At 43.7% G+C, this 19,116-nt stretch overlaps 1 protein-coding gene across 1 annotated transcript in view; it reads left to right on the top strand.

Moving 5' to 3' along the window:
- cdh23 (cadherin-related 23) overlaps positions 1-19,116 on the top strand; it is a 164,996-nt gene that overhangs the window by 141,153 nt on the left and 4,727 nt on the right. Inside the window, exons 37-64 of the mRNA XM_071519622.1 lie at positions 1,022-1,243; positions 1,367-1,486; positions 1,669-1,849; positions 2,003-2,136; positions 2,851-3,060; positions 3,673-3,780; positions 4,523-4,625; positions 5,631-5,756; positions 5,857-6,060; positions 6,475-6,933; positions 7,116-7,232; positions 7,351-7,575; positions 8,107-8,276; positions 8,595-8,732; positions 9,875-9,994; positions 10,485-10,662; positions 10,987-11,201; positions 12,106-12,300; positions 12,411-12,524; positions 12,915-13,044; positions 13,467-13,730; positions 13,812-13,973; positions 14,473-14,729; positions 14,908-15,005; positions 15,532-15,652; positions 15,774-15,853; positions 16,044-16,084; positions 16,218-16,278. Of these exons, the coding sequence (XP_071375723.1) occupies positions 1,022-1,243; positions 1,367-1,486; positions 1,669-1,849; positions 2,003-2,136; positions 2,851-3,060; positions 3,673-3,780; positions 4,523-4,625; positions 5,631-5,756; positions 5,857-6,060; positions 6,475-6,933; positions 7,116-7,232; positions 7,351-7,575; positions 8,107-8,276; positions 8,595-8,732; positions 9,875-9,994; positions 10,485-10,662; positions 10,987-11,201; positions 12,106-12,300; positions 12,411-12,524; positions 12,915-13,044; positions 13,467-13,730; positions 13,812-13,973; positions 14,473-14,729; positions 14,908-15,005; positions 15,532-15,652; positions 15,774-15,853; positions 16,044-16,084; positions 16,218-16,278 (4,553 nt within the window). The remainder of the gene's footprint in view (positions 1-1,021; positions 1,244-1,366; positions 1,487-1,668; positions 1,850-2,002; positions 2,137-2,850; positions 3,061-3,672; positions 3,781-4,522; positions 4,626-5,630; positions 5,757-5,856; positions 6,061-6,474; positions 6,934-7,115; positions 7,233-7,350; positions 7,576-8,106; positions 8,277-8,594; positions 8,733-9,874; positions 9,995-10,484; positions 10,663-10,986; positions 11,202-12,105; positions 12,301-12,410; positions 12,525-12,914; positions 13,045-13,466; positions 13,731-13,811; positions 13,974-14,472; positions 14,730-14,907; positions 15,006-15,531; positions 15,653-15,773; positions 15,854-16,043; positions 16,085-16,217; positions 16,279-19,116) is intronic.

Raw genomic sequence — 19,116 nt, 5'->3', positions numbered from 1 at the left:
TTTTCCCAGAATGCAGAGTAACTGCCACAGCTAATTGGTTGGTCCATCTCTTTAGTAGTAGTGGGTCGGGCACTGGGAGGACAGACTGGTACAGCAGGAATTGACTCTGCACTCACCCTGAAACCTTCCACACCAATGCAACTTTTGCTTTTACTTTCAAATCTAGATCACAATTTGTCAGTGCCTTGGTACAGTTAATTCTTTTAGGATTGAACTGCTGTTTCTCCTCTTTCTCCCTCTACATTTACACTTCAAGCTTTCGGCTGTGCTGTCATCTGGAGTGAATGAATGAGCAGGCAGGGGCTCTCATGTAAAATAGATGTCAGTGGGACAAACTTGGATACAGAAATGTCACACGTCCATTACAAAGACGAAGACAGCAATATGTGTCCTGTCTTGGGCCAGAGGGGAAGGAGAATATAACGCAATACAAAAAAGCCATTTTAATCACGCTGGAAGTGAAGCATTTATTGAAAGTAGACTTTAAAGCTTTAGGTGTGGTGGTAGCCTGAAGCATAGAAAAGCAGGCCTTTGACTGAAAGGTTTGCCATGTTAAATCCTCAGACGCTCTCCCCTCCCTCATCAACCACTGAGGTGGCCATGAGCAAGACACTGAACCTCCAGCTGCTGCAGTGCAGCTGCTGAGTGGCCAACAGCACAAGATTGGGATCTCACTGGGCAGCTCCCACGTATGAAAGGACAGAAAAGCCTAGTGAGAGCAGAAGGCAAGGAAATAGTAGCAAAAATAGCATTAATTAATCATACTGGGAGCCAGGAATGTCAGTTCACTAAACGCTAAGGCATGTGAAACTACATCTAATATCATTTGCAACCAAAATTTCCAAACTTGATAGGGGACAAGTGGAGAAATTACTGATGACTGATAAGATATTGTTTAGTCATTGTGATCAAATATTACATGTAGGTCATCAAACAGAAAATCAGAGTTAAATGAGATAAGCCATAAATAGTGTGAACAGTTCTAAAGGTTTCCCCTTTTCTCTCTGTGTTTCACCCACAGACCTCAACCACCATCTATGTTCACATCGTGGATGAGAATGACAACGCCCCGGAGTTTCCCGAGGAGGAATATGTCACAGTGCTGAGCGAGGGGCCCGAAACAGTGGGTGCCACCATCGCCACGGTAACGGCCATCGACCCAGACGAGGGTCTGAACGGCACCCTGCGATACGCTATCGCCCACGGCAACCTGGCCCAGACCTTTCGTATCAACCACATCACTGTAAGACATGATAACAAACACAGTGTAGCTTTGTAAGCAAGTGCAAAAAACCAATACACTCACCTTTCGTATGTCTGTGTGTGTGTGTGTGTGTGTGTGTGTGTGTGTGTCTGTGTTGTCCAGGGAAGGATCACCGCCGTGAGGGACCTGGACTATGAGATCAGCAATGGACACTATGCGCTGGTTGTCACGGCAACAGACCAGTGTCCAATTCCTGCCCTTCGCTTGACATCTAGCACGACAGTAATGATCCAACTGAGACACGCTCTTATTTGTTTACTGATATAACGGATTGTATTATTATTTGTTCCTACCTTTAGGCCTCGATGATTTTTTTCCCCATCACATTTCAGCCAAACAGACACACATACAGATCACAATCAATCACCTCTCTCTTAGTACATGTATAAATCATTCCCTCATAGGTGCTGGTGAACGTCTTAGATGTGAACGATGTGACGCCCACCTTCCCCAAAGACTATGAGGGACCCTTCGAGGTGAGCGAGGGCCAGCCGGGACCCCGGGTCTGGACCGTCAGAGCCACCGATGAAGACTCTGGGCTCAATGGCAAAGTGGAGTACAGCATCACCGACGGAGATCCTCAGAGTTAGTACCGGATCAGTTTCTGTGAATAATCAGAGTGTTTGTGGGAGATAGAGATGTATTATCAAATTCAGCCAACATCGCCATCTTTCTCTCTCTCTCTCTCTCTCTCTCTCTCTCTCTCTCTCTCTCTCTCTCTCTCTCTCGCTGTATCAGATGAGTTCATGGTTTCTCCGGTGGACGGCGAGCTGCGGGTGAGGAGGGATGTGGAGCTGGACAGAGAGACCACGCCCTTCTACAACATCACCATCACAGCCATAGACCTGGGCTCCCCACCTCGCAGCAGCTCGGTGGGCCTACATCACACACACACACACACACACTTGAACCATCTGGATCTTACAGGCTTCTGTTCAGTCCTGTGGCACTTGCAAGGCAATCTAGCACACACAGTACACAATAAATATCCTTTGAATAGATGGCTTGTGAGACTAGTATACAGTATACAGTACTGAAAGTGTGTATACAAACAGTACTGAAAGTGTGTATACAAAGGTTTTACCTGCTACGGTTGATAAGTATGACCACTCTTACAAACTGTTCTATTCTATCAAATCCATTAACAAGCTTCACACGGCAGCTACACATACTTCTTAAAACACTCAGTTGTAGCCTTGGCAGAGAAATGCAATGACAATTTAAAACCCCACGTGAGTATATGGGACAGGCCATCATTTTATGTGCACACTAAACCAAGATGTCACAGCTCTGCACATAACAGTTCTACTTAATACGTACTTGCAGACTCCTTTTTCAACATTTAAACCAACAACGTCCTTGTAAACAGTTTAGAGCTTGATGAATATTTTGATGTTTGCATGAGGAGTTGCGGGGCACAGAAGCAGCTTTGTCATGACCCGACATCCATTGGCGACAGGCTTTTACGTACCAAAACATGAAGATTTCCCAGACTACATAAGAGACCAGGCATGAATGGGAAGTTTTACTGCAGTTTCTCCTCTATTTCCAAATTTAGATCAATGGATTACTTGTGTTTTATTCAGGTGGTGGTGGGGGTCCAGGTTCTAGACATCAATGACAACGACCCGGTCCTGCTCAACATGCCCTATAACACCAGTGTGAGCGAGGGCGCCTCCATACACACCTCTGTGGCCCGAGTCCGAGCTCGAGACGCAGACAGCGGACGCAACGCTCTGCTCACATTCAACATCAACGCCGGCAACCGGGACGGAGCTTTCTACATCAATGAGACTGTGAGAGAAAGGCGTGGGGCGATTGAAGGGTGGGAATATAGAAAAATGATGGTTGAATAAAGTATTGGAGATGGTACAGTATAATGTGGTGAAATGAAAAAGAGCAACATGGAAGTGCCAGGTTAGAAAGTGTTTTAACTAGACTGGTCCCAGGTTTGATAAGATTAGAAGAAACTTAAATTAATCCTGTGAGGAAATGGGGTCATTGCAGAAGCAGAAGATATAGACAAGAATAGAACACAAAGAACTTATTGAAGATGGTACATCAAATAGAAGATAATGAAGATAAAGATACAACTTTTAAGTTATGCTCAAGCATAACGCCTATTTTAAAAGAATTGTTATGTTGACTAGATTTACAGGTTAGCAGATGTTTGCAGTTTACAGATCTATGGATTTACAGCTTATATGTGAAAGGTACATATACTGTATATCCTTTAACAAGTAAAAGTCCTGCAGCAAGACACTGAATCCCTAAAGCTATAGGGTCGCTGTTTTGCAGCTGACAACAGTAGTGCAAGAGTGAGAGTATTACAGAAAAAGGGAGGTACAGTATGTAATAAAAAAATACTTCAAGAATGGACCTGTAAATGTATGTATTCCCTCTCTCAGACAGGTGTGGTGCAGGTGAATAGATCCCTCGACAGAGAGCGGGTGGCTGAGTACAAACTCACCATCACTGTCAAAGACAACCCCGAGAACCCTCGCATTGCTCGCAGGGTAATCACACTCTCCCATACACACACATGCTGCACACACTCACACAGGCTTGCACATAGACACTTTCACGGACACATAATCATATTGCTGCCATTGTTGCTGCCACTGACCACACTTGACACCAGAATTTAATTTCAGCAAATAGGTCAAATCTACAGTACATCATCTCAGTTAGGGGGGATGGGGCACTCACCCACTTTGTAATTTAGGTTGTTATGACGGGTGTGTTTTTAAAACCTTGCCTAACTTTAAATACTATTGTAGTTTATGAGTAGCTTTTATGGGCCCAAGAGTCATTAAACTTTCTAATAATAAGGATTACATAAATAGTGTTTATTTTAAGTAAGAGCATGAGAACTACCCAAGCTGGAGTTGCAAGGTTTTTCCATGGCAACAAGAATATGCAGTATACTACAATATACTTGCACCGCAGACTCTATGGGAAAGGTGAGAGCAGCTCTAACCACAAGCTGCAAACAACAGTCAACCACCACCGGTGTCTGTTGACCTCAGTTGGGTGCACAGCACACCTACTGCAAAACACAGCACATCCCTACATGCCCACAACAATTGCACTTCAGCAATTTGCCTCTTTAAAGGCTGATCGTCTTACAGTGTCTCTTTCTATCTCTCCTCCTCAATCTTCTCCTCTTCTTTGCTCTGTCCCACATCATCTTCTCTTAATGCCATTCCTTCTTCATCCCCGTGTTGTTCCCTCCTTCTGCCTATTCCTTCCCACCAGCACTCAGACCTTTTGGTGATCACCATTCTGGACGAGAACGACAACAGGCCAATATTCACCAGGACCAGCTACAGGGCTGAGATCACTGAGAACTCTGCAGCAGGTATCATCCAGCCTGGTGTGTCTCTCTCTCTCTTCTCCCTTAAAGTTGCTGTAGGCAACTTTGGAGAAATTAGCAAGAATTCGAAAGTATACAACAAAAAAATCCCCTCTCTCCCCATAACTCCTCCGCGCTGTTTTGATAGCATTGGGCAAACTTTATAAATTCCAAACCTTTTACACAACACACAGTCTCAGTCTAGTTGTTACTGAAATATTTGCTGGCAAAACATTTTTTTGGCACACATAGATCAGCTACCGGTTGACTGACTGACCTGAATGTGGCTCCTTCCTGATAAACACATCTTGTGCATTGGGGAAAATAACTCTGAAAAACTGATAGCTGAAAAGGTGTTATGAAATTTTTGCCAAATAATACAAAAAGGAAGTTGCCTACCCCAGCTTTAAACGGACCCATCTGTAATTGCAGCACAGGGCCCCCTGCTGAAACACTGTCTTCCCTACTACTGGCTTTATTTACATAATGATCGATTGTGTTGAAGTTTTTGTTTTTTTGTTTTTTTCACTTTGAGATTTGTCTGAGCTTTTGATACAAGGACTGACTGTGACAACTAAACACAAGTTTTACATTTATCTTGAAGCTGTTAAAAGAGTTTTGTGTATGACACAAAACAGACCTGTTACAAAGGAACCACAGCAGCAACCGTGATATAAAATAGTTTTTTCAAGTTTTTGTTAATTTTGTTGTCCTGATGACCCTTATTCATTTTGCATTGGTGGTGGCTACATTTTGCCGATTGCTCTATGGTCATTATAAGAGATACCAAGCCAAACCATGCATTCCCATAGACTTCTCTTAATGATTGATTGATTGACTGACCTGGTAAAGGGATGGATGGATGGATAGACAGATGGACAGATGGCTAGATAGTTAGTTGGTTGGAGCTGCTTACTGTAAATAATTCTAAACTGACTTTAATAATTTTACGTTTCACCTCTCATTCATCAATTTTCCACCTCTCCCTCTCTCTCTCTGTCCCTCTTTCAGGCAGTACTGTAACAGTGCTGAACGGGCCAGTTCTGGCTGAGGATAAGGACATCGGACCCAATGCTGTAGTCAAGTACCGCCTGCTTGGAACCAGGCTCGACCTCTTCACTGTGGACGCCAATACTGGTAACACACACACATACGCTCAGCAAATAGACATGGTGAAAAATTACAAACTGCAATTGCAAGTTTTTCGTCACCGCCATTGTCTGTATCTCCGGCCCAGGTGTGATACATGTGCGACAGGGGGCGCAGCTGGACCGCGAGGCATTTGTTGAGCCCCGGGTGGAGCTGTTCCTGGTCGGGGAGGACGTAGGGGGTTTAAACAGCAGCGTTCCCCTCACTGTCACCATCCTGGACCAGAATGACAACCCCCCTATCTTCAGCCCATCCAGCTTCACTGTACGCCTCCCTGAGAACAGTCCCACTGGTGCGTGTGTGTCTGTGTGTGTGTGTGAGTGGGTTGAGTGGAATATGTTTGGCAGATAATTCTTAGTGTTTCTTTTCACCTGGTTTGAGTACCAGAGGGGTGGGGTTTAGCACGTCAGGATGGTTCAGATTATGTCAGGTAAATTGTCCATGACAGAAAAGTATAGGATATTCACTTTCCTGAGATTGTTTACACTTACTTCCATTGCATTACCTTGTGTGAGAAACCCCGCCCATCCGGGAGACCAACACACTGAATCCCAACCAGCTCCAGGTGGTGATCCTGCACTTTGTCTTGGATTTAGGTTTAGGTTAGAGTAAGGGTGAAGGTTGGGCATGTAGTGGTGAGAGTTAAGGTAAGGCAGGTAAGGGTTAAGGGGTTGTGCGTCTCATTACCCTCCTGTGTGTCTCCTAGGTGTGGTGGTGACCCAGCTGTCAGCCACAGATGCAGACTCCGGCTCCAACGGCTGGCTGGTGTACCGGCTGGAAAGTGGCGCTCAGGACCGCTTCGTGGTCGACTCCCTCTCTGGCGCCGTCCTGGTGGGCAACGCCACCCTTGACCGAGAAGAGCGGGGGTCCTACCGCCTGGTCGTCGTGGCGACCGACCGCGGCACGCCCCCTCTGTCTGGCACGGCCACCCTGACGGTCATCCTGGACGATGTCAACGACTCGCGGCCCCGTTTTATCGACCCGGTAACCACGATAAACGTCAACGAGTCCACGCTGCCGAATGTGGTGGTGGTCACGCTGACTGCCGAGGACCCTGACCTCCGACCCCGGCTGGAGTATTATATCATCTCCGTGGAGGCAAAGGATGATGGGAACAACCCTGTAGATGGCCTGCAGGAGTCCTTTGGCATTGACTTCCACACTGGTGAGACATGGATCTCTTTCACAGTTGTTACAGTATCTTAAAGCTGAATCACCTCCTAGCTTCAAAATCTCCGGTGGTCTAGAGAAGTTGCCTTTGACTGACAACATGGGATACCTGATATGCTAAATAAATAGTGTTTTACATTTGGGAAAATTATTGGATGTGATTCTGTGCATTTTCAGGCGCTGTGTTTGTGCGCAAGCAACTCAGGAGAGAGCAGGTGGCCACCTTTGAGATCATCGTGTCTGTCCATGATAATGCCAGTGATGTTATTGACCAGTCGGTCAGTGTTCCTAACGGTAAGACCGTTTTCCAAGATGAAACCACATCTTCTTCCTTATATTCTTATGCTCAGAGTTCTAATTTACTCTCCTTTGCTATCTATCTCTCTTCTCAATGCCACCTTCTCCTCTATAGCGAGACTAACCATTAACGTGTTGGATGTGAATGACAACGCCCCTCGTTTCCGGCCCTTCGGAGTGACCAACTTCACAGAGAAGATTCTGGAAGGTGCTCAGCCAGGCACAACGCTGCTGTCAGTATCAGCCGTAGACCCGGATAAAGGCCCCAACGGCCAGATTATCTACCAGCTGCTCCACCTGCCCCGTGGGGGATACGTCAGACTGGAGGACCCTTCCACTGGTACGACCCACCAGTACAACTAGACAGGCTCTAGGTTGCAGGTTAAAGACTTAACAGCAGTGAGCAAATTGTCAAAATTCAACAGCTGTGATGGTGAAGACGTCAATTCCTTTTTTGGTTCAGATTTACTCTTAAATCTCTAGATTACAAGGATGCATTTCACAACTTGTGTGCTGCTCCTCATGTCACCCCCTGCTTTATACAAACATACATACAAATTAAATATATTTATTGAGACATAGATATCAAGTGCTCAGCAAAAACATTTTGTGCCACTGTAAGTAGAGTTAGACCAATATATCATTTTGCCTAGATATCGATATTCAATTCAAATTCAATAAAAATCAGTTATTGGCCAGTCATTGCTTCCCATTGTCGATATGATGGAGGTGAGGATATGGTTTTGCTCAACAGCTTCAGGGGTGACAGTCTGGAATGAAATCTGCCTCACCCTGCCGTAAGAAGCTGCTAACCAATCTAACAATTTCATTAGTCTGGGTTGTACTGTAACTACTGATGTGTTTTTTCCAGGTAAAATCATAGCCAACCGGACGGTGGATTTTGAGCAGGTACAGTGGCTGAATTTCACAATTCGGGCACAGGACCATGGCAGCCCTCCCAATTTAGCTGAGCTGCCTGTCTACCTGCGCATAGTGGACGTCAACGACAACAACCCTGTCTTCACACAAACCTCCTATCAGGTATTGAACAGAACTGTAAAGAAACAAATTACAGCTACTGGACTTACTGTGCTTGTGTTGAGTCAGAGTGGTGAGTACACTGAGATCTGTTATATTAAAACAGTCATTCTGGACTTTACTGGCAATAAGTATTATAGTGAAATAAAAAGGAGCAAAATGAGTGCTTGAGTATTTTTTTGAGCTACTCAAGCTGTTACTAGAGTCATTTCTAGCTAACGGCTCCGTCTCAACTAAAATAAAACTCAAAAGTACCAGTACTAAAAGTCCCACCATTTACCCTTGCAGTGTCCTTGAGTGTGTGTTCATCTCTGATTGTAGAAGCCGGTGTTTGAGGACGTGGACCTGGGTACCGTCATAGTTCAAGTCAGCGCCACAGACGCAGACTCCGGCCTCTTCTCTGTCATCGAGTACAGCCTGGTAGATGGGGAGGGCAAGTTTGGCATCACTCCATCCACTGTGAGTTCCCCCACATGTCAGCACATCAACTGAATCTCCAACCACAACTACGCACCCCTTCCTTTGTTTCTCTGTACTGTGCAGGCAAATGAAATGACTAATGTTACAGATGGGCATGCCCCAACAGAATCTGCAGCCTCCCGAAACATTTGCTCTTGTATGCCTAGCTGATAGTACACTTAAAGTGATAATCTGTGACATTTTCATATGAATGTTTTGCTACTCTCTATTGCTGATTGTTATAACACAATAGTGATTCAACCTATAACCAGATCACGAAAGCTTTTACATTTGCTCTTCTAAACACCCGGTGTCTGGTAGCTCTTACTTGGAAAAATACTCTGGTACATATGAAGTGATGCTTTATGCTTTATGTTTCCAGTTTGTTTGGAATAAATAGAAGAACTGGGTAGTTAGCATGAGCAGCGACAGCCACCATGGCTGAACAGAAGAAAAGAGCGCCACCTACAGAAACTCAAACTTCATCAAGATGTCAGATTTTAAGCAAATAGATAGGATGTTTCAAAAATTGGCATCATTTTTTATATACATTAAATCAATGCAGACTGTGCAAAATGATGTGTGGAATTGTGGGAAACAATTTGAACATTTATGCAACTGAGGACAGAAGTCTTACTAACATGTTATATCCTGGTATTAACATTCTTAAAGTATAATTTGTAGTATTAATAAATGCTTCAATACATTATAAATGACTAAAATACTACTATTTTCATCATTATTATTAAAAATTGTATACCTGCTTTTGAAACACCCTGTGTATATACGTATATATCCTGCATAATTCAAAAATGTCCACCCAAAAATTCCGTTTTGGCGAGCTGACGAGAAAAGAGGAAAATGTATCGATGGTAACTAAGGAGCGGTATGCATTCAGAGACATGTGTTCTCTTCCAGCATTGTTGAACATCATCCTGCCTGGAAACTAAACTTAAAACAAAAGGCTTGAGTGTATTAAATACAATCTAAATACTTGACCTCAGTCTTCCCTTTCTGTCTCACACACACACACACACACACACACACACAAACACATACATCTTGACACAAACACCCCGTGGCATTGTACCACCACACCCTGTCGGTACTTCCTTCCTAATCATCCCCCTCCTCCGTGTCAGGGAGACATCTACATCCTCTCCCCTCTGGACAGAGAGACGAAGGACCACTACACCCTGACGGCGGTCGCCCGGGACAACCCAGGCGGCAGCCCCAACAACAGACGAGAAAACTCAATCCAGGTAGGGAGCACTGGCTGTGATGGTACTCAATAAAATGTACAGAGGCCATAGTGCTGGGGAATGATCTCATATAAATGTGTGTGTGTTTGAATAGATCCAAATAATGAGTGGGTTTACATGCACATTAATATTCTGGTATTATGTGGGATACACAAGTATCCCATTCATCCCATTTGTCTGAATATGATAGCTGGAATATGCCGATGTTATTATATGCCGTCAGAATACTGAGGTGTACAAAAACCTTTTCCCATATATGGTAATTTTTTGTAGTTTGTGTAAGTAGGATTAAGAATATTTTGCTGATTCATGCAAACAGGGAAATTCATAATCAGGATATGAAAATGCATATAACCACGTATCCCAAATACGACCTAAACTAGAATATGAGCTTGTATGTGGAATATTCTGTGCTTGTAAACACACTCCATGTCACACGATATACACTGTGTACTTTGAGTCAATTCATCTGCCTGTTGGCGCCTCTCAGGTCCTGGTGACAGTTCTGGACGTGAACGATTTCCGGCCACGCTTCTCGGAGCGAGCGTTCAGCACCAACGTGTTTGAGAATGAGCCCGGCGGGACGTCTGTGATCACGCTGACTGCTATTGACCGGGACGAGGGAGAGAACGGCGTGCTGACCTACAGCCTGCAGGGACCCGGGGCCGGTATGAACACACTCACAAAAGTCTCTGTAACATCGCCTAGTTATGAGCTCTGCAGATTATTCTGAATGAACTGGTCTTGTAAAGCAGTATTATTCACTTGATTATACGTAAATATAATCCACCCTGCAGCTCTTTTTTTTGTTGCCTAATTTGTTTGTGAGTTGATGCCATGTTGGTGTAGTTTCCCCATTTGCAGGCCCCAACAGTAGTAATCTGATTACAGATTTCACCTGCAGCCCACATGGGAACTATTTGGGCCTAGGCTGGGTATGGTCCAACATTCACATCTATTTTTTCATCCCTTGCCTGCCTCTGTCTCTTTAGATGCGTTCTCTCTGGATCCAGACACAGGGCTGGTGCGTTCTCTGCGCCTGCTTCAGTCTTCGGAGCGTTTCAACCTGACTGTGGTGGCTACAGACCACGGGCGCCCCCCACTGTGGGCCACCGCCTCCCTGCACATCACTGTTATAGATGTTAATGACAACAGACCCGTGTTTGTCAATCCCACCAATGAATCATACATCAAGCATATCACAGAGGTATCTGTGTTCGTGTGTGTGGAATGCATGTGTCTGTGGGTGCATGCGTGCATGTTGGGAACTGTGTAAAAGCACTAAATGTCTTCTGAAAACATTGTCACCTAGTGGGAAATGTATTTCATCATAAACTATAACTTTGCAAATCAGCCTGCCCATTGTTAGGAAAGGGATCCTACCAGTTGCCACAAACTACCACACAGAACCACAATGCACCACAAAGAACCGCAAACTACGACAAGCTTCAACAAATACATGAATGAATGAAGGAATGAATGAATGAACAAACTTTATTATATACCACCTTTCATGCACAGAATGCAGCTCAAAGTGCTTCACAATTCAGCAGCAAGTTAAAAACACACACATACACAAGAAAAAGGAAAAAGATCAAAACAAGGGGTGTTACTATTAATAATAGTGCATTTAAAACAATTTAATTGGAAAGAAAGCGAAGACAGTGCAAACAAAATAAATAGAAGCATAAATAAACAGGGCAATAAATAAAAGATTAGATAGAGAATATAATTAAAGATTTGAACAGACAAACTGCTAGTTATAGACTAGATTAAAATATTTTAAGTTGTTTAAAACTGTCCACTGAGCCAGCCAATCTAATATTAAAGGCAGGGTGTTCCACAGTTTCAGGGTGTAGCTGCTAAAAGCAGCATCTCCAAAACTCTTTGTGGCGACCTTGGGAACACTTAAAAGAGCAGCTGTAAAGGATCTTAGGGTTCGTGGAGGGACATAAAACGACATGGTCATGATAACCTGGTCTGACCAATGTTCTAGAAGTATTTTGATAAACAAGTTGAAGATTTACGCTCTGGATTTTATATGGCGGTATTTGCCCTCTGTACACTTACTTCACACAAGCACGTACTTCCTCTCTTGCCCCCGTGTGTAGGAGCAGCCTGCCGGCCTGCTGGTGTACAACGTGTCTGCAACAGACAGCGACGAGGGCGTGAATGGACAGGTGCGCTACGCCTTCCTGCAGACCGGAGCGGGTAACAGAGACTGGGAAAACTTCCACATCGATGCCTTGACTGGAGTCATCACCACTGCTGTCAAACTGGATCGGGAGAAACAGGCCCTGCACAGCGTGAGTCAACCGTGTGTGCGTGTGCGTGTGTGTGTGTGCGTTTATACACAACGTAAACACGCAGGTATGTACAGTATGTGGGTGTAACTGATTGTGATCTGCTCCCTCAGCTTATCATTGTGGCCTATGACTTGGGCCAGCCGGTGCCTTACGAGACCACGCAGCCTCTGCAGGTGGCACTGTTGGACATTGATGACAATGAGCCTGTCTTCCTCAAACCTCCAGTGAGTACAAAGCAGATCCATAGCCATTTAAAGAGTCAATCTCCTCTCAGTGCCTAGTCTGTTGTTTTGCCTTAGTGAAAGATTGCGTTGTCATAGTCTAATAGGCCTGTGTTTCAGCAGTGAGCCAGCACAGTAAGAAAACTGCCACGACTGAGATAATGACCAATCAGAATTGTTCTAAAATAGCCAAAATTTCCCCACAAGCACACATAGGTATAGTCCAAATGTTTATAATTGGTGCTTTTATCATGCAGAACTAAGTAAGAGATGTTTTGGGTCTTCAAAACCAACATTTTCCCAACTACCACTAACATAAGAATAGATGAACATCGCTGTGTATGTTTATTATGTGCCTTCTCTTGGTCTTGTGTGTGTGTGTGTGTGTCTCAGCATGGCAGCTTGCCGTACCAGGTGCTGTCAGTGCCTGAGCACTCCCCTTCAGGTACCGTGGTGGGGAACGTGACTGGAGCTGTGGACGCAGATGAAGGCTCTAATGCCATTGTCTACTACTTCATAGCAGGTCAGTACTGTGTCATACACACATCCAAAGTGCCAGCTACCATATTGTATGAATATGTATTGTATTGTATTAAGCCATTTTGCGGTGATGACATGGAATGAAGTTCACAGCTTTTGCCATTCAGTGAAAAGATTACTGCTCACCCACCCAGACTTTGCTAAGGTGCTGGAAGTGCAATCAAGTACAGACAGAAAGGAGAAAACCTCTGTTCCAGACCCAAACTTCAGTTTGGTCTGGAAACACTTGTATCCATTGTACGCTCTGATGAAAGTCTTCTACATCAAAAGATTAGCAATAACAATGATAATTGCTTGGATTTATCTGCTTTTCTTTTCTTTCTAAAGCTGATGCCAACACAATCGGTCCATGGTTCTTTGAAATTGAGATGACTGAGCAAAAATCCCTTCCATCTCTTCCTGTAGGGGGGAATAGCGACGGTAACTTTGGTCTGAGTCCAGCGGGAGTGCTGAGGGTGAGGAAGAATCTGGACCGAGAGGAGACCCCGGTATACTCCATCATCGTCAAGGCTTCCAGCAACAGGAACTGGACTGTTCCCAGGGGTCACAGGGCGTCACGGGCCAGAGCCCTGGACCCCACCCGAGACCCCACCCTGCAGGAGGTCCGCATCTACCTGGAAGACATCGATGACCAGTCACCTCGCTTCACTAAGCTGGAGTACACTGCAGGTACTGCAGGTGTTCATGCATGTGTGTGTTTGCTGCTCTACGTGAAACCAGTATAACCTTTCCTCTCTTTGTCTGTCTCAGGAGTTGCAGCGGATGCCAAAGTGGGCTCAGATGTGATCAAGGTGGAGGCTATAGATAATGACATAGGAAATAATAGCCTGCTCCACTACCATATCGTCACCATCCACTACATCAAGCTACAGTCCAATGAGACTAAGGACATGGGCAACATCTTCATCATAAGTGAGCCTCCTCACATGCCATATCATGACTATTTTGATCTATGAGTATATTACAATTTAGATCCCTTAACTGTTTGACTTGCATGTTTTCCAGATCTATTTGTTATATAGTATACGTAGTTAGTGTTTAATATGGGATTTGTTGAAAGAGACATATGGAATTGCAATGGGAGAGAATAGGAAGTACTATCATAACCCAAATTTTACAAAATTGAGTAGTTTGGCAAAGAGTGTGCACCACATGAAAGACAGTCAAAACCATGATATATTTACACTTTGGGTTTTTGCTAAAAAGTTACATATTTTTTCCATGATACAAGGCAACTATTCTATAATCCAGACAACCTCACTGACTAAAATATACAGCAGTACAATTAAACCAGACACATCAACTAGAGTGTAGACCCACAGTCAGTTATGATGCTTTTTAAGGTTGGACAGCTTCTTTTACAGTGTACTGTTACTGTTAACAGCAACACTTTGACCTGTGACATCCCTAGGTGAGAAAGACGGAATCATCAAGACCTATGACCTGTTCATGGCCTACGACCCGGGCTACTTTCAGCTGGAGGTGTTGGTGTGCGATGAGGCCGGCCACAGCGACGTTGCCATGGTGAGCATCTACATCCTGCGGGACGACCAGAGGGTCAAGATAGTCATCAATGATATCCCGGAGAATGTCCGCCTCTTCCAGGACGAGTTTATCAACCTGCTGTCCAACATCACCGGAGCTATCGTCAACGTAGACGATATACAGGTAGGTTTTTACTTATTGTGTATGGCCTTTCTTATGTTCATGTTGTTGGCTTTTTTTTAAATTTTATTTTATTGTTTTATTTATTATTGTAAGGCCCTTTGTAACTTTGTTTTGAAGAGTTATATTATTATTATTAGTAGTAGTAATGTATAAACCTCTGTCTTATCCTTTTACCCAGTTCCATGTGGATAAGAATGGCATGGTGAATTATGGTCAGACAGACATGCTGATCCACGTGGTCAGCAACCAGACCAACCGCATCCTGGATGTCGAAAGGTCTTGTATACCTTCCTTAGAGGAATACACTGAGTTTTTGGGGAGATTGTCCCATTGGTCAACTGGGACAATGGGAGACTGTGTGCAGCTAAAAATCACAGCAGCGGATGAATATGTGGTTGCTCACCTGAAATAGCTCCAAAAATAAACCTGGCTACACCAGCTATAATGACTTAACATTTTTTAAATGTATCAGTCTACAGGTCATATAATAAAAAACACTAACAACTTCTCATTACTAAAAGGTCAGTCATCTTACTTTAGATGATGCTAGTCACCTACTATCATTCACATATTGTATGCTAAAAAATGAACATGGAGCAACGGGGTGACTGATCTACCTGAGACACCTGGATGATTTTGGTCACTTAATGGGTAAGGTGACCAACGGGCCAGTCTCCCAAAAAATCGGTGTATTCCTTTCACACTTGGCTAGCAGAAATCTACCGTTGTCAAGCGATGCGGTCTTCTGAATGTGTTTCTCTGACTTCAGTATATCTGTGTGCCGGATATTTGTGGTTTTCAGGGTAATCCAGATGATTGATGAGAACAAGGAGCAGCTGAGGAACCTGTTCAGGAAGCACAACATCATAGACGTCCAGCCCGCTGTCAGCGGCAAAGTGCCTGACGACTTCTCCATTCTACAGGTCTGTGAGGCTAGGACATCCACAGACACAAAGACTGTCTCTTTTTTTATTATGTTTCAGTTCTGTTAACTCTCTCTTCCTCTCTTTCTGTCCCCTCTCTCTCTCTCTCTCCCTCTCTCAGCTGGTCATCATTATCCTGGCTGTGCTGCTGTGCTTGGCTGGCATTTCCTTTGCCACAATGAACTGGCATTATCGCAGAGTGTAAGAATCCTTCGAAATGCCATGTCATTCTATAAGATAGTCAGTTTTGTATTTGAACAGGTTTGCGGGCTTTTGTGTATCAACTCATACCAAAACTGCTCGGTCTCATATGATGTTTTGACGCTGTCGGTGTGAGCACAGGCGTCAACATGTTTATCTTCTTATGGCCTCTGTCTTTCCTGTGTGGCAGACACAAGAGGAAGCTGAAAGCCATCGTCGCAGGATCCACAGGTGAGAAGCAGCTGCCTTGAGGGGACCGTCCCGCCATCAGGATGTGGCTCTTGCCGTCTGCTCCTCCACAACATGTCATTTTATTGCAACAAGACTGTATTTCTCACCTGTTTATCTGTCTTCTACCAAACAGGGAACCAGGGTCTCATGGATATCCTGGATATGCCCAATACTAACAAGTACTCTTTTGAGGGGTGAGGACATATTTTTGCTTTTCATAATTGTACTATGCGGTATTTTGTGGTAGTAAGCGGTATTATGCAGTTCTATAGTAGTATGCAGTGCTATGTGGTATTATTCGGTATTATGCGGTATTATGCAGTATTATGCGGTATTATGCGGTATTACGTGGTATTACGCGGTATTACGTGGTATTACGCGGTATTATGTGGTATTATGCTGTATTATGTGGTATTATGCGGTATTATGCAGTATTATGCGGTTCTATAGTAGTATGCAGTGTTATGTGGTATTATTCGGTATTATGTGGTATTATGCGGTATTATGCGGTATTATGCGGTATTATGCGGTATTATGCGGTATTACGCGGTATTACGTGGTATTACGTGGTATTACGCGGTATTATGTGGTATTACGCTGTATTATGTGGTATTATGCTGTATTATGTGGTATTATACGGTATTATGCAGTATTATGCGGTTCTATAGTAGTATGCAGTGCTATGCGGTATTATATGGTATTATGTGGTATTATGCGGTATTATGCAGTATTATGCGGTTCTATAGTAGTATGCAGTGCTATGTGGTATTATGTGGTATTATGAAGTATTATGCGGTTCTATAGTAGTATGCAGTGCTATGCAGTATTATGCGGTTCTATAGTAGTATGCAGTGCTATGCAGTATTATGCAGTACTATGCAGTACTAATGCAATAGTATGCTATTATGCAGTTGTATAGTAGTATGTAGTGCTATGTAGTATTATGTAGTGCTATGTAGTATTATGCAGTTCTGTAGTAGTATGCTAATGAAGTTTTAAGATCTCCTAAGCTGGTGCAGAATTGACATTGCCTATTTAACAAATGTTTTATGTAAGTAAATTATCCTCCCTCTGGTATAAATATATTATTAGTCATATAGCAAAATCACAGAGGGTTCACCCAAGAGTTTCACTAAATTAAAGAGGAATCCGTTTTTGAGTACAGTATACAAATTATATTCTTCAATACTCAACTAGACATTAATGACCTTTCTTGAGAAAACAAATGTGTTGGTCGCAGAACAAAATGGGTTCAGGAAAGGAAGGGCCTGCATTGATCACAAATAGATTGAAAGAGAGATTGCGCACTTTTGTGTGTGTGTGTCAGGGCATGCCTGGGTTACCAACCAGGCATGCAGGGCACATGCTCCTGGGCCCCGGACCGCCAGGGGCCCGAAAGATTCCGAGCCCCGCGTCCGTGTTCAATGCATTTCGCTAATTTCCATTGAAATGTGCAGCCAGGCGGGACCCTGACACACACTTACCTGCCAATATACTTGTGGCCTCTAGCCGCAGGCCACAATTTAGGGCTGTGGCTTAGGCAGCCTCTATTGACATGGGGGCCCTAAAACAATTTCTATTGATACAGAGGCCCCAACAACAATTATTAAACTGCAACCTATTGGTTGTATGTTTATGGGCAATGCATTTAGTGAATATCATCCACCTACATCTACCTACCTACAGAGCAATAATTATATACTGGTGGGGCAGGGTGGTCTATGAACAGACATGATCAAACCTTTTCAATAAATTTCAACATTTAACGATTTTTTGGGTTCTTCATTCCAGCCATCTATCACCTTGCCTCTTTAAAACCACAATCTGCAATCCAAACTTAAACAAAGCTTGCCTTGGGATTGGACGAATGTTATCACTCTCAAATTGAATAAGCCAGCTGTAGATACAAGGAATGGCAGTTTTAATAGTTAAAAATGAGTTTCAGATGTACTCTGAAGCTGTAAAAGGTTTACGTTTGTTTTGTAAATGGGCTAGTATCTTGAGTTACGGTGTGTGGATGCGTACAGGGGTGAGGGGGGCCCAACAGGACATATGTGCCCATGGGCCCTGTGGTTGGTTAATCCGGCCCTGTGTCAGGGTCAACAATTTTATTACTAGCTGGTTTCCAACACCTTTGGGAGTTAAGCAGTCTACATCATGACCTTGTTAATTGTATTAAACAGCTAGAATGTGGTGTGAGGTGTGGTGAAGTGAATGTGAGTGCCCTTCTGTATGCTGATGATGATTTCTGTATGCTGATGATGATGTTTTACTGGCAGAGACTGAGGAAAATCTTCAAAAGATGCTTTCTGTTGCTAGTGAATGGTGTTAAAAGTGGTGGCTCTCAATAAATGATAAGGAGTTTCTACTTTGATGAACGCATGAACTTTGTTAAAGGTACTGTGGCGCTCTCTGAATGAGCTGGTAGGGCTCTAGGAGGAGTTATAGGCAAGACAAAAGCTTGAAAAGATATGAGTTATTCTACTTACACCAAGCTCTATCAAGCCTGTGTTTGCCCTGTGTTGGACTATGCTGCTGAGGTTTGGGGTTATAAAGTTTATAAGGGATGTGAACAGGTTCATAATGGAGCCATCAGATAACACATTTGCCCCAACCCTAGCCATTGCAGGAGACATTGTGTAGGAACCCTGTGAAGTACGTTGGGCAGTGTGTGTGAGTAGACTGTGGAATAGACTATTGAACATGAGCGATGATAGACTGTGTAAAAGGCTACTTCTGTGGGACATACAGATGGGCGGCCCTTGGGCAGAGCTTATTTCAGAGAGCAGGTTGTGAAGAAACGTAGATCCTGACGGAAAAAGTTAACACTATTATGATTAAAGATGCTGTTTTTCAGCAGTTTAAAGATAAATGGGCTATGGAGATATGGAGTAAACCAAAACTCAGAACATATTGTCTGATTAAAAATGAGTTCAGTACTGAAAACTATGTGAAATGTAATCTGCCCAAGAGGAAAAGATCCTTATGTGCCCAGATCAGGTTCGAAATATTGCCTTTACTTTTGGAAACAG

The sequence above is a fragment of the Centroberyx affinis genome, unplaced genomic scaffold (genome assembly GCF_046629955.1).
Source record: "Centroberyx affinis isolate AG114_WGS23_722 - 3 ecotype Tasmania unplaced genomic scaffold, CSIRO-AGI_Caff_v1 ptg000718l_1, whole genome shotgun sequence".
Classification (NCBI taxonomy): domain Eukaryota; kingdom Metazoa; phylum Chordata; class Actinopteri; order Beryciformes; family Berycidae; genus Centroberyx; species Centroberyx affinis.
Note: the sequence above shows the minus strand (reverse complement) of the source record. Positions and strands in the feature narration are given on the sequence as shown.